This window comes from Malania oleifera, chromosome 2 (genome assembly GCF_029873635.1).
Source record: "Malania oleifera isolate guangnan ecotype guangnan chromosome 2, ASM2987363v1, whole genome shotgun sequence".
In the NCBI taxonomy this organism is placed as follows: domain Eukaryota; kingdom Viridiplantae; phylum Streptophyta; class Magnoliopsida; order Santalales; family Ximeniaceae; genus Malania; species Malania oleifera.
The window spans coordinates 32341660-32357880 of NC_080418.1; the positions used below are offsets into that span (position 1 = coordinate 32341660).

General features: G+C 34.8%; 1 protein-coding gene across 3 annotated transcripts in view; it reads left to right on the plus strand.

Annotated features, from left to right (window-relative positions):
• Positions 1-13085, plus strand: part of LOC131148421 (dolichol kinase EVAN) — a 30882-nt gene extending 17797 nt beyond the window's left edge. The window contains exons 8-14 of one of the 3 annotated variants that reach the window (XM_058098121.1): positions 623-812; positions 918-983; positions 2356-2444; positions 2545-2659; positions 11891-11942; positions 12024-12124; positions 12630-13085. In XM_058098121.1, the coding sequence (XP_057954104.1) occupies positions 623-812; positions 918-983; positions 2356-2444; positions 2545-2659; positions 11891-11942; positions 12024-12124; positions 12630-12743 (727 nt within the window). In that variant the 3' untranslated portion in view covers positions 12744-13085. The remainder of the gene's footprint in view (positions 1-622; positions 813-917; positions 984-2355; positions 2445-2544; positions 2660-11890; positions 11943-12023; positions 12125-12629) is intronic. The other 2 variants (XM_058098122.1, XM_058098123.1) reach the window with 2 other exon arrangements.
• The last annotated feature ends 3136 nt before the right edge of the window (positions 13086-16221 follow it).

Here is a 16221-nt window from a genome sequence, read left to right on the forward strand (position 1 = left end):
AAGCAACTGGCCTTACTAGGAATTAATGTCATTCTCAATAATTGTCAGTTGTGACTGATAATTATCAGTAACAAAAAGAGCAGCCCGGTGCACAAAGCTCCCATGTATGCGAGGTCCAGGGAAGGGGTGGACTACTGTAGACCCATCGTGGTCCGTCCCTTCCTTGGACCTGCATATGTGGGAGCTTTGTGCACAGGACTGCGTTTTTGTTGTTGATATTTATCAGTCATTGCTATAATGATTTGTAAGAACCTCATTTGGACGTGGTTATGAAACCGTACTTCCAGCCTTTTTTGTGGGCATATGTTACCTATTCCTGAACTGGGTAAAGTCATGGAAATTATTTGTTCAAGGGAAGTGGCCAGAATATTTCATACAATGATTTTAAATGTTATGATTGCATCTAGGTTTATTGCTGGTTTGTCTGTCATATTGTTCCCATAAAGAATGCAGGAATCTTTTATCCATAGTTTGTGTGAAGACTTGTGTAATTTTCCATGTTTTTGGTTTCAGGTAATTTGTTAAATACCTTTTGCTTGTGTAGTTCCACTGTTATATTTATATAGTGATATTGTTATCTTGTCAGAATGACATGTTTCTTTGCATCCTATATTTCTGACAGGGTATTTATGTTTGTTTTCTCGGAACCACTAAAGAGATTAACACTATGTCTCTATTGGATGGGTGTTACTTACGCATCAGTGATGCGCTTCTACAATATATCAAAAAATAGTAAGATAGAGAGGATTCTGCTTCGAAAATACTACCACCTCATGGCTGTTTCAATGTTTCTGCCTGCTCTTATCTTCCAGGTGATTCAGGAATGAATTATGGATCTTCTTTGTTTGATATGATTTTGCTATTGTTACTGTTAGTAATTTGCTTAAATGTCCCATTGACTGACTGTTTGTTTGCAGCCAAAGTTTCTTGATCTAGCATTTGGTGCGGCCTTGGCAGTTTTCTTAGCATTAGAAAGTATTCGAGTAAGTTTCGTTGATCATGCACATTCTATCATTGCCTCGATGCATATCAATTTGGAATAGCTGTTGTTGCTGTAATTGTTGTAACTAATGCCTATTGGAATGTTCAGAATTATTACTAAAACATGTTGATGCTTGAAAATCTTCGATGTTACAAGAAAAACAGAACTTTTGTTTGAAAGTCATTATTGAGAACATGTTGCCTCATAAATAATTGATAATATCTCAAAATGTTCTTGTTAACAAGATAATATAATAATATAGAAAAATTACTCAATTTTCACCATCATGCTATTCCCTGCATTAATATTTTGAATTTTTTTTTCTAGCATTAAAAAAATTATCCTGCAACAAGGATTTCAGGCTGACATGAATTGGTTTTCCTTATTTGGTTGGGGACTGCATTTATATAGTTGTTCCCATTGATGGCGATTGTAACTTTTCTGATTTATGGAGTGGTACTGGACTACAAGTTTTGCATTTGTATCTTAATATGAATAAATTAATTATTAAAATTTATAATAATTGATTTTAAAAAAGTTTTGGCCATGCTAGTTCAGCTAATTAATTTTTATATGTACATGGCAATCATAACACGACACTAAAATTTTAAAGGGGGAGTGTTCATGAGAATACATTTTTTTTTCCTTGGTACATTTATCATGAAACAGACAATGTAACACTAGTGCACAAGGCTCCCATGCCTTTTGGCTCTGGGAGCACATGACATACAGAGCTTACCTTGATGCTCAAGGAGAGTGTTTTTGTGATTTGAACCTCTTACCTTTAGCCTTGGATGTAGCTCCCTTACCATTGGGTCAAGGCCTGCTCTCCCCAAATTTATGAAGGAAAATATGGAACATAAAGTGAAGAAATTCTGAAAATAATTTTATTGAGATTAAAATACCCAAAATTTTCTTAAGTAATTCCAGTGACTTGAGTGTTCTCAAATATGAATAGGATTTTGAATATGATTCTGCTGCACACAAAAGAGGGGTTTAAGGATGGTTTTCTGCAATATTATATTATGTCAATACTCCCAAAAAAAAAAAAAAGGATTTATTGTATGAAGGTATCAGAAACTATCTTTCAATATATTCACGTATTGCAATAGGAAGATGCAATATTATGGGATATCATTTCACCATCTTTCTAAGAACTAAGAAGAGACAACTTCATCTTATACCAACCAGTTGAGACTTGATTCACTATTTTTTCTTAAAAATTGCATCTATCCCTAAAAATTGAAATATCTTGTTCTCTAGTTCGAAAATGGATCAATTTCTTCTATTGCTTAACCAATTTCTAACATGGTTTAATAGTTCTTTTGCACCTCTGCTGGTAAACCTCGTGTAACTGTGTCTTCTGTAGGCAGGTTTGGAGAGTTTGGCCTTTGGGACAACTTGTACATCAATTTATGAATGCTTTTACAGATCATCGCGACTCTGATCTTCTTATTGTCAGGCATGTCTTGATTCCCCTCAATGCCCAAAACTTTGAGTCACATTGTTTGGTGCTAACATGTCCCAGTTATATCCTTTTTGACATCATATGTTTTGTTCAGCCATTTTTCACTCTTATTGGGATGTGCACTTCCTATCTGGATGTCTTCTGGGTACAATGATCGACCGCTTGCCCCATTTGCTGGGATTTTAAGCCTTGGAATTGGAGACACAATGGTGAGTGTTCTTGTTGCTTTATTATCATTTGGTTTACATTTGGACCACAAGTGCTTTCTTATTGTTCTTTACTCATTCCTGTGTCTCTAGGGTTTTCAGATTCTTAAATTTATTAAATCTCTGATGTCATGGTTGAAAATGTGCATATGTACTTTTTATTTTTTGGATAAAATTCAAGATGCTTTAGAATGGGAAAAGATAGGAAAAAAGAGAACTAACAAATAGTACATGAATTACCTGTCTGTATGTCTTTGAATAATGTTTGTCGCTGTTTCTTCATAGTGAAGTTGGGAACTAATCTGTTAACTGCATCTATATTTGGTACTGCTTTCATGCACCAAAAAATCAAACTCTTCCTCTGGTGCTGTAGCCCCTTCAAATTCCATGGCACCATTTGTTTCATTCAAGAATAATTCACTCTCTTTCAAACTTGGCTATGGCAACTACCTTCTCCGGGGTTCCTAGATATCCATATTCTTTGAAGACATGACCTAGAGGGCTACATTGATGATTCTTTCCATGCTCTTCTAGGTTAATACCCTCATCCAAATCCTCTACAGTCATATTCTTCTGTAGATCTTGATAACCTCATCTGAAAAAGAGAACACCCAACTCTTACTTGGTTGGTTGCTTTCCTCATTGTCCGAAAATGTTCCTGCCCAATTGGTGGGCACCGGGCTTAGGTACATCCTTTGGAGTCTGGTTGAGCCTCAACAAGCAGCACTACTCTCAGTCACGTGCTCAGACAATGCAATTCCACCAAGCATTACATCAAGAACCAAAGGGCATGAAGAGTATGCATGAGTGTTTGCAATTTCAAGAGGGACATCGCCCATCATCTTGCATTAATTGGTGATCTTGTATCTGAGTTTGATACTTTGATCATATCAGCTTCATTTTAACTGGTTTTTGGCCGGAATACGCTGCCTCCGTCCTCTCCCTTCATTCATGGATTAAACCCATTGGCCTCTACAATCTCAGAGATGTGCTCTTCATCCAGGTATTACTCAATCAACATTTTTATCCCCTTTTGCCAACACCTCATTGATGTAGGATGGGAAGTGGGTATTTGGATGGCTCATTTTGAGGCAATTTGGAGATCAATTTCAAGGAATAGGGTCGAAGGATTGTTGGGTTGTAAACCCAAATGTGTCTATCCTAGTTGTAGTAGGTTTGTGTCTTGGGGGGTTTGTTTATAATATAGGTGTGTTTTAGGGGGCTTATTTGTAATTTTATGTATCTTTAGGGGTTTATGCATAATTCTTATAACCTAGGCTTGCTTATAAATAGGGTGTGAAAGGCATGTAAGAGTTGGTTAGTGTTGAATTTGGAATTGAAGCAAACGTTCGTGAGTTCCCCCCACCTGTATCTTCCTCTTCTTCCTCTTCACTTCCTTCTTCCTTCTTCCCCTCTCCTCTCCCTATTCTCCACTGGGCAGGACCTTTTCTGCTGTTTTGTAATAGAGCTGCTGTTCATTACTCTCCCATGTTTCCCAAATTCTCTCTTTGCTGTTATTCTATAATTCTGTTCAGTGTCATTGGTATTAGAGAAAATTTCTCACCCTGTGGAGGGGGTTCTTGAGAAAAGAGGAGAGCTTTGTTGTGCACAAGTAAGGGATGTTCTGAAGAGGGCCCAAAGAGGATTCCTAGGCAATTCCCAAGAAGATCAAGCATGGATTGTTGTAGGTGAAGGTATTTTGATGGTTGCAGGGACTCCTTGAACTAGTGGGCATCCAAAGTGGAGAGAGAGAGAGAGCGAGAGAGAGGGCTTAATGGTTCAAGTATCAAAAGGGTTGTAGAGGAGGGGCAGAATATTGCAAGGTGTCATCTTCCAATGGTAGATTGACATGTTATGCCACAATTAATGAAGGAGGAGGATTTTTGAGCAAATTTGGTAATGACACAGTTAAGACGATAGAATAAAAGGGAACGCCTACCATGAATGATACGTGCATGCTTAAGCAACTTAAGCAAAGGCTAAGGGGTAGGGACACCCTTAGCGAACCCTAACTTGAGCCCACCAAGCCAAAACACTCTAGAACATCCCAACACTGGGATTGGCAGAGACCTTGCCACGTGCCTCTATGACCAATCCTGGCACACATCGTCGATATTGACCTCCTGCAAGAATGAAAACATAATGTAATTAATACTGAATTTAATTAATATGCACATGTGAGTTTGACATTGATCATTTCAACAATCTAGGGCAAAGGGGCAACTTTATGCATTCACACCCATAGTCTTCCCCCTGTTATTAGTTGGAACAGTTACATCATGAGCAGCTTAAGAAAAGGATAATGGGTAGGGACCCCCTTAGCAAACCCTAACTTTAGCCACCAAAAGACCTTGTCATGTGTTGCTATGGCCAATTTCAGCATACACTGTTGATATTGACCTTCTGCAAGAGTGCAAAGATAATATAGTTAATACTGAATTTAATTGATATGCTCATGTGAGTTTGACATTGATCAATTCAACAATTGTGGGCAAAGGGGTAACTTTATACATTTACACACCCATGGTCTTTCCCTATTATTAATTGGAATTGATACAACAACAAAGTTCTAATCCCCCATCTGGTTTGCAGAATTAGGCCTGAAATGGAATCAAATTTCGGGAATGGAATCGCATTTCTACGTTTGGTTTGCGAAATTAAAGGCGGGTTGTATTCCGGATAGAGTTTCTTGTGCAACAAGAAATACTAATAATACTAATTATTATTATTATTGTAAAAATAATAACAACTAATAATGATTGCAATAAAAACAATACTAACAATAAGAACAATATTAATAATAAAAAAAGGCCAAATAATAATTATTGTTATTTAAAGAATAATAAGTATTATAAAGAATAATAAAAATTAATAACTAATTGTAATTACAATAAAAATAATATTTATTATTGCAAAATAATAATCACAACAAAAAATAATAATAATAATAATAAAGAACAAAATAATAATTATTATTTTAAGAATTATAATTATTATAAAAATAAAAAAAGATAGTAATAACAACAATAAAAATAATAATTACACTAATAATAATCACTATTATGAAAATAATAATCAAACAAAAATAAAAAATAATAATAATACTGTTGATTGTTATTATTATTATAGAAACAATAACAACTAATAATAATTACAATAACAATATAATAATTAATAATAATATTTGTTACTATTAAAATAATAATAACAACAAGAGCAATAATAATAACAATGCAAAAATAATATTAATAATTACTTTTAAGGATGCTAGTTATCATAAAAATAGTAAAAAAATAAAAATAAAAAGTAATAATAACGAATAAGAATTAAAATGGAAAAAATATTTAATACTATAAAAAATTATAATAACATATAAGACAATAAAAATAAGAAGGAAAAAATATTAATTTTTATTATTTTAAGGATAATAATTTGCGGAAAAACAAAAAAATAATAATAACAACAATATAAAATAATGTTAACACTAATAAAAATTACTATTATAAAATAAAAATGTTAAATAATTATATATTATGGTTTTTTTTATAAAGAAATACTTATTTTTTTTTTTCATTCCATTATAGAAGCCATTGAAGAGTACCAAATGGTTGAAAGAAATTGAAATTGGATTCCTATGGTGTTATTAACCAATTGTAATAATTGCATTTCAAAACCAATGCCATTCCTACTTGACTCCATTCGTCCCTTGATTCCTTTCCTGCTTCAATTTCATTCAACAAACCAATTGGGGGGGTTAGTTTTGACACCAACAATTTCCATTGAAGAATCATCCGGAAATTCAAACCACAACCAGCAAACAATTGCAATTCACTTCCATAGGGTGCACTTGCTGCTAGAGCAAAATTTTCGTAGAATTTAACAAAGCAAATTCAAACACTGTAGCACTGCAAAATTTCTAGAAATTACGTTCCTGCCATCAGTTTTCGAACAACCCTTTTCCAATCACCGACACCATCAAGAACAGAAGCCACCGAAGGCCTACTTGTAAAATTTATCGCCGTCTGACCACCTGTGAACCCCCATGTGCATTGATTTTGATACTTTTGAGGTGCATGAAAGCCAAATTGACTATTTCAAAACTAGAAGTTTTCAATTTTAACGGTGATGGTTTTTTTTGATGATTGGACTAGCAGTAAAATTTATCACCGTCCGACCACCTGTGAACCCCCATGTGCATTGCTTTTGATACTTTTGAGTTGCATGAAAGCCAAATTGACCATTTCAAAACTAGAAGTTTTCAATCTTAACAGTGATGGTTTTTTTGATGATTGGACTAGTAGTATAGTGAGTAATGTTGAGTTGTCTGCTACGAAGGCAGTGCTGTCTGGTAGGGTACAAAACATTGAGAATGCTTTTAGACTATTATGAATGCTTTGAATAGGCTAACAACTAAAGTTGCAACCATGGATAAAAGGTGCATTTACTTTTTCAGTAAGTGTTATGGCTGCCATTGCTCCTTACACTTTTGAATTGCACGAGGACTGAAATGGCAATTTCAATAAAAGGAATTAAATTAGAAGTTTTAGATTTTGATGGTGATGGCTCTCATGATGATTGGGTGTATTCTTTGGAGTACTATTTTGGATGGTATGACATGAATGAGGCTCGAAAGTTGTATTTGGCTAAATCAAAATTGAAGGGAACTACTTTAATTTGGTGGATTAAATAACAAGAGGTCTTTAGAAGAAGGAGATTTGGTGAGATTACAATTTTAGCGTTGGGGGGGGGGGGGGGGGAGCGAGGGTGAGATGGTTTGAGCCATGTAGGAACAACTTGTACCTTCTTATCACAAGCGTGTTCATATGCAACTCTTTGATTTCAAGCAAGAGGAAAAGACTCTGACAGAGCACACTAGTAGGTTCTAACCTTTGGCTACTTGTGCGAACATAAAATGGAAAGCATATGTGATGATAGCTTTGTGCAGGAAAGGATTTGAGTCAACCATTGCCTCCATGATTTTTGCATGCTATCTCTTTAGTATTGGGATGAAGTATAGGTTACCATTTATATTGAGGATGACATGCGGCAGGATCATCCTAGAGCTACATCAACCCTCCAGTTTAAGAAGAGTACTAGTGGAGTTTTGTGAGAGAAGTCAGTTGAGCAATTGAGTAAAGGAGTTTATGCTACCTCTAGAAGGACTTTTGAGCATTTTGGAACAATGTTTAAGGTTCAATCGTCAATCAAGTGTTGAGGTTTTGGGCACCAAGCTGCAATATCCTAACCAAGTCATGGCTATTGTAGATAAAGAAGAAGATGATCATGGCATCCAATTTATTGAAGCTGAAATAGAAGTCCCAAGTGAATTAGATGATGATGGTACTGTGAAGAACTTTTTAGTAATGTGACATATACTCTCTTCCCACAAGACTAAACAAAAAGAAGATTGGTGCTGAACTAGCATCTTTTAGACCAAGGCTATTTGTCATAAGCTACTTTGTTCTTTGGTTGCTGATCTTGGTAGTCGTACAAATGTAGTTTTTGAAGGAGTTGTAAGAAGTTAAATTTGGAAGTAGAACCTCATCCCAATCCATTGAAAATTGCTTGGGTAAGCAATACCAACTTGAAGGTCCAAATCGTTGCTTTCTTACTTTCTAGATTGGTCTAATTGTGGAGATAGTGTAGTGTGATATCTTTCCTCTAAAGATTTTTCATATCCTTTTGGGCTCCATGAATATTTGGCAGGAGGATTAAGCATTGGTGCCTTTGAAAATTTTTGTTCAATCTCCGTCGACAAGAAGCGTATGTTGATGCCAATAATACATGAGATTATGCATGCATTGCGGCTGATCATGTGTTGGGGCATATGTGGCTGTGAATGACTAGCTAGCTAGGAAGCATACACTTCTAGAAGCCTAAAATCAATGTCCGACACGTTCCGGATACTGGCACCTTCCTAACATGCATTCGACATGTATAAGAAACTAGTTGATTTTTTTTTTTTACTTGGTTGTGACAGTTCCCAGCACTTGCTGACACGTCAAGGACACATCCTAGACTTTTCTCACACCAAAATGCTGCATTTTTGTTGCCCCCTTTAATTCCTTTAACAAAATCTAGGAAAAAATTAAGAATGGGTCAAGAGATTGAGAGTCGGGCTCTTTGACATTGGAGCGGTTGGACTTTGGAGCCCTAGCACCACTGCACCAGCATTGTAGAGCACCACTGGACCTCTCAGCCCCCAAAATTCCCCTCCCCCACCACTCCCCCCCCCCCCCCCCCCCCCCGGCGGCGGCACCCCCTGCATAAAGTCATCTCCATTCTGCCACTCTTTCTTAATTTTATTTTTTATTTTTAAAATTAAATTTCTTGATGAGCTTCCATTGCCCATTATCAGCGATGCCCTTTTGTAGGTTTTATGTTCTTCAACTAATATTCTGTAATATGAATGCAATTGATTGTTTAAGTGTGGTTTGTGAAATGTGTAATTGATAATTTTGCTTGAATGGTGCTTGTATTTCATTTTAAATCAAAATTGGCTATTGTTTGTCATATCTAAAAGGAAAAACATGCCTAATATATATTAATCATAACATATCACCGTGTTAGTTTCGTGTCACATCCATGACTCATATCGGTATTAGTACTTCCAGATTGCTAGTTAAATGGGGTGGATGCATGCATGGTCTTAAATTTCGATTTCAACTCAGATTTCGAAGCTCCAAAAGTACGGAAATTTCGATGGAAATTTCAATTTCGATGTCAATTTCGATTTCGAGTTGAAAAAATAATAGAAAATAGTAGTAAAGCATGAAATTCTTTGTGAAACTTTAGAAATGGTTAAAAAACATAATAATATAAGTTTTAAGACTAATATATTACAAATTAAATACATCTATGTTTTGTATGAGGTGGAAAAGTTGTAAAATAGTACATGTATCAAATATATTTGTAAGATAATGTCCATTAAACATATTTAGTTAATACAAATGAAATTCATGAATCATTTAAATATTATTTAATATACAAATTATGATTATTTATACATGAATTGTTAAATAAAATGTTTACTGTAAGTTTATTTTTTCATATAATTTCAAAAGCACTTCTAATAATCTTTTGTTTTGATAAAATAAATTAAGATAGAAATTTCACTTCACTCCTAAATTTCTCATTTGAATTCTGACGAAATTTCATCGTATATATTTTGACAAGTTTTGCTAAAATTTCAAGATTTCGATAAATTTTAGATGATTCGTTGAGATTTTGATGGAAATTATGCAAGATGGAAATCAACTGCCATTTCGATTTCGAGGGTGATGGAAATCGGAAATTTCAATGGAAATTTCGACAATTTTGTGGAAATTTAAGACCATGGATGCATGTGAAGGTACTTATTTGCAATTTGCATAATAAAATGCACGGTTGATGCAGCTCAATCAATTGTCAAACTTATCCAAGGGGGTTTTGGTAATTAAAATTTAAGAGATTTATTCTTAATCATAGAACCCCACGTATGATGAACCGAGGTGATGGCTTCTGCATTAAAACCATTATGCAATGAGTGGAGGTGGGAATTTATGCATTTCCAAGAGAGAGAGAGAAAGGAATGAACCTGCTGCTGAGGGGAATGCCTTACTGTAGAAAAATGACCAAGCCTTATCAGTTGATGGTGAACCATTACCAAATGTTAACATTGGATCTTATCACCATGGGTGCTCTTCTGTACGCACCCCCATCGCGCATCCAAAAATATATTTTGCAGTATGTCTCCCAACTTCTGCATAAACTGACTATTGTTCCTGGCAAGCAGTGAAGCAAATTTTGTGATATTTAACTGGTGTGCCCCATCATTCACTCCATTCTCCTTCATCCAGTTAGATCTGTGCCTTCTTGGATTAATGTTGTCATTTGGCAAGCAGCTACTGTGTACTTCTGGGTTGCTATTTGGTAGCTGGTTCTCAACTAAATGTGTCATCTCCTCCTTGCAGACTTGCAAACTCCCCGGCTGAAATCTCATTGCTTCAAAATTTATTGCATGATTTACTTTTGACCCTTCCATGGCCACCCACACTACAGAGTGGTAATCTTAGTGCTATAGTTCTCACTGCCAACCTAATGTATCGTTCCCTAATTATCCATTTTGAATTTTATGTTCACATCCTACATGACAATGTAGCTCACTAAGACCTTGACATCAAGTATTTTTCCCCACTTGATTAGCTTGGCAACATTTTTATGGTTTAAGCTCCACTCATGTTCAGTTACTACGTTACAAGCTTACGTTACTCCACTGATGTTCATTTAGGACCCATTGAGCTTGGAGGAGGTTGTTAGGGATAAAACTTAATTTCATTTGCTCTCGTTTTTGAATATTTTCCCAAATGGAGTTAGGAACTAATCTGTTATGTGCATATATTATTGTACCACAGTTTTGATAACAAGAAATATTCAATCATTTAAACTGTGTATAGGGATAAGTCTCAGGGTTGTAAGTTTTGATACAACCCCCACAATTCTAAACAGTTGTACAACCCTATCAAGTTTGACTGTTCTGTGGGACCATCTTGTTTAAGCTGATTGATGCAGCCATTTAAATCATTTAAAAGAAAATAGAAGATTTATTTTGCTAGATCTTTTTTGTTGGAGATCTTTAACACTAAGGTTACGTTTGGTTTGCGGAATGTCTATTCTTAGGGATATATTAGTTTTAGTAGGCTAGTTATAATTAGTAATACAAAAAATTATGTTGTTACTTTAAAGAAAATAATAATATAAAACATTTTATGAGTCCATAATAAGGAATAAATAAGGAATAACTATTCCCAAATTTCATTATGGGGATGTCTATTCCTTTCTTAATATATGGTAAATGAAATACTTAGGAATATATAAAGAATAACTGTTCATTTGATTTTCAAAATTTAAACTATATTCAATCTTATTCTAATGAATAGCTATTCCACCGAACCAAACGAGTCATAAGAGTTCGACAGTATACTAGTGTCCCTACTTTTATGAATTGAATTTCTGAATTGTCGTTTACCTCTGTGGCTAGAAACTTTCAAAAGTTAATAGTTTATGTGCAACCAAGGCATTCTTGTATTGCAGAAATGAACTGTTTATGTTTATATTTGATATCTTTGACGGCCATATTTGCATTGGCTAGTTGAGATTTTTTTTGTTTTTTTGTTTTTCTTAAGATATATGTGTGTTAGTGTTATATGGCATTATATATGTATATAACAGAAACGATATTGTTATTATTTTTAGGCATCAGTGGTTGGCCACAAATATGGTGTCCTCAGGTGGAGCAAAACTGGCAGTAAGTGTTACATTTGAAGTTTTCTGCTTATGAAGTTCTTGTCATTAACCTCTTAGCATATGCAAAATTCCCACTTGCTAGAGAAAACAATTGAAGGTACTGCTGCTGGAATAACATCTGTCCTAGCAGCTTGCTCGGTTATACTTCCACTTATAGCATCAACCAGTTATATACTTAGCCAGGTCTCTCTCTCTCTCTCTCTCTCTCTCTCTCTCTCTCTGTGAGATGTGCATGCACATGTGAGAACCCTCTGATTTTGAGATTGATTCCCAGTGTCTTATGGGAAGCTACTACATAGAAAGATCGATTGGGCCACCACTCATTCCAAAGTTGCCTTAGATGACACAAACTAGAGCCAATCTGGATTCTTGCAATGTTATCAACTTTTATTTCTAATCGAAACAAAGTTATATGCCATTGTCCTTTTTCTCTGCATCCCAACAAAGAAACCCTTGTTACTACACTGATTTAATTTTAAGGTTCTGGGTTCAGCCCAGCTCAAACCCTCCTACTTTGTTAGGTTCAATCCTGCCAAATTTTCAATTAATCAACAACAAAAGAAAAGTAATGAGAAAATAAAAGATCTTGATTGGGCAACTTGATTATTGCTATGTATTTTGTCTTCTCTGGTTAGTGATACATGTTTTAACGTTTTTTTTTTCTCCCTTTTTAATTTCAACTGTGCAGCACTGGATTTCTCTTCTCCTGGCTGTAACTGTGAGTGGCTTGTTGGAGGCCTATACAACACAACTTGATAACGCCTTTATTCCCCTGATTTTCTACAGCCTTCTGTGTTTGTAGATGCATCTCCCAATCTAGGCTTGTAAAATACGCCATATACATCAATGTCAGATGGCAATAACCAAATCCTTGTACAATAGGCATGACATATATGTCTTTCCCGGAGAGCCTTTTGTGTAGATACGAGTAACCAGTGGTTGAAGAATGCAAGTAGCTTGTTGTATGGCTTTAGATTTATGTTCTCATACTGACTTAGCAGAGTATGAATACAAACAATGCGCGAGAGAGATGCAGATTGTACGCATTAAAATGACAAAGAAATTGGTGTAATTCTTTTTACATTTTATTTATGTATGTATACACAAATTAATTTTTTTTATAGAAAATCTCTCTCTCTCTCTCTCTCTCTCTCTCTCTCTCTTCATGTATTATTGTAAATGCACTGTTTTTTTTTGGTGTGCACCTTACTCGAACATTAATTTAATTCAAAATTTTCTTGAGGCCCCAGCTCTAAAGAAAATGTTTGGACAATCTCATGAAACAATTAATGTGCATTTCTAATTCTTCGTTTCACTTAGGCGTTGGCTTCTTAGCTACAAACAAATCAGAGTAAAAATGAACTCGACGTCATTGGAACTGATATATGGAAGAGCCCCCGGCACGAATAATAAAATGTCTGACCTTCATTTGACTTCTACATGTGATCAAAGTAGTGACTGCACAGAGTACACGCGAGGTGTACCTTACCGCATAATTTGTAGCCCACCACCATGTGCAAGCAATCTATATTGCAGGTTAATTTGACATGGTCACCAGTACTGCATGCCGTACAATTATTACCTCATCTGTGCATTATCTTTTCCTTTTTCCTTTTTCGTTCTTTTGATCACTTTATATATTATTATTACTTGGTTGTAATTTTGTCTCTGTATTCTGGAGGTTGAAGGACGAATCACACATCAGCTGCCGCTCACCATGCCTCGCAATTTTATTTCTAATTGAGTTGGTATATATAGAAAGCCTCAGCTAGCTAGCTACTCCTACACTCCTAATTTAACAAAAGCCCATTTGGGATATAATATATATATATATATATATATAAATATACTTAATTCATTAAATGAATGACAGACCACATGCACATTCTCTGTTCCCTCTCATCAGTAATCCCACCACTAGCACGTTCCTCTCTCTCTCTCTCTCTCTCTCGTGCACAATCATTCAAAGCAGTACGGCAGTCCTGAGCTAGGGATGCTACCCAGTACACTCTATGTATGTATATGACAGGAACCTAACACAGACAATAGGGGATGACATATATATATATATATATATATATATGTATGCAGTAAAAGTGTAATAGTCTTTAATTTCTGTTTAACTAATTACAAATGAGAAGGAAAGCGTTAAGATGATTAATGTGGGGAAAGGGCTTTCAGTAAGCTCCCACATGATGGAGTACGTGCATGGGACCATGCATAAAAGGACAACAACCCATCATGGCTCCAGCCAGTGCTACCACACCCTCCCCCGCGGGGGTGCTACGCCTCAAAATTAGTTAATTCTTTTTGAACCCCTAATTAATTTATTATGGTCTTGTGCTTTTAATTAACCGCCGCTACTCTATGCCATTTTCAGTGAGCTCGGCTATGTCGATCTGTTTTTTTTATTTTTGTGTGTAGACTCTTCAAACCATAGGTGTATGTGCGGGTATGTATATATACAGGTATGTATATGTATATATATATACAAGGCCCGAAGGTGATAATGAGGAGCATGTGTGTGTAGACATATTGTAATATATATATATATATATATATATATATATATATATATATATTTGTGTGGAAAGTAAATTATGTTAGCAATAATCATATGTATGCGTGCACACATATGTACTACTGATTAACAAATGTTCAAGGAGCACAAGGGAGAAAGATTGGCCTCATGCACTTGCTATTATTCACTTCGTTTCTAAATTTACACATTTTATGAAGTAAAAATAATTTGATGTATTTTTTTGTATTGTCTTTCTTAGAAGTAAAATTTAAATTGTCAAGGATTTCAGCTTTTCACAAACATATCAACATGCATCTTCTTCTTTAGAGATTCATTCATTTTTTAACAAGGCGAGTTTTTTGCATTGGTTGGCGCCATCATTTCATTCAAACTCATCCACGAATGTCATGTGAATGTTATTGTTCAACACTAACATTACGGGGGTTAAATTCATATTAAAATAAATGTATCATGCAATCATTAGAGGTCAACTAATAATAAAGGGGTTATAATGTTCATTCAATTTAAATACCATTGGTGTCTTTTAAAAAAAAATCTCGTAGAATTTTGATGCATTTTGCCATTAAACAAGTATGATATTTCATATATGTTGTTCTTTTTCCTTTTTCATTTTCACTTCTATATATGTTTTAGTATACTCTGTTATGCATTGGATAAACTATTTAATACAAACAGTTTTATTATAATTGCGATACGCAATTTTAAATTCCAAATAATTTGTAGAGGTATGATTTGAGTAGTTAAATAAACGTAGACAATCCCATCATTAAACAACTTACCTTAGTATTTTGGGCTAATTAATTAGTCAACTGAAGGCTTTTGGGATGGTGTTATGTTTCATTTAATTTGTTGTGTATAGTATTGAAAAGTTGCAATATCAGTCATAAGTGTAAAGTAAAGTATTTTATTGAACTAACTACTACAATGAATAGAGGGAATCACTACCTCTTGAATCCAACTTATATCATCTAGCACTATTTCACATATTTGAGTAAAACAAATTTTGATCTGTAAATTCCAAACTGATCTCACATTAATTATTTAGGGATCTGTATTTATAAGGTTATGAAAATGCATTGGCATAGAGTGTTGCAAATGATATCAAATCATACATCCAGAAAACATATAAAGTGTTATGTAGAGTTAAGTGATAGGTGAGAATCATCTCTAAAATCTATACAAACTACCTTTTGAACATGTGTTGCTCTACAACAAAAAAATAATATTGTATGTTTGAGTGGGTGGTTTGAATCCTTGTAACGGCCGTAAAGGAAAGATTAGTTATATTGTTTACAAGTTTAGGCAAACTATAATACCAAGACAACTGAGAGCTAGTTCGCTTGGAATGTTAACTTTGTCAAATTATGCATCAATAAAACTCTTAACATTTTGATATCATGTTAAATAATCATTCACCTAAAAATCTAAGTTACTAGAGATTATGGACCTACAATGTATGTCAAGCTTTAAGTCCCCTTCATCTTCCCCCATCTTCCTCACCAATGACCATGGGTTAATTAATTGCTTTACTATATTCTCATATATGAGTTGTGTGTGTGCAATTTGAGAAGTTCACTTGTGATAATTGTGCCACATAAGAAAAGAGAGTGAAGGAGCAGTGGCATATACATAAGGATAGGCCCAAGACATAGTGGTTTAAACTTTTGGGTTAAGTTGGTTCTCATTGATATATATCAAGCTTATGTATAAAGACTCTTTTGGTTCTAACAAGTTGTAT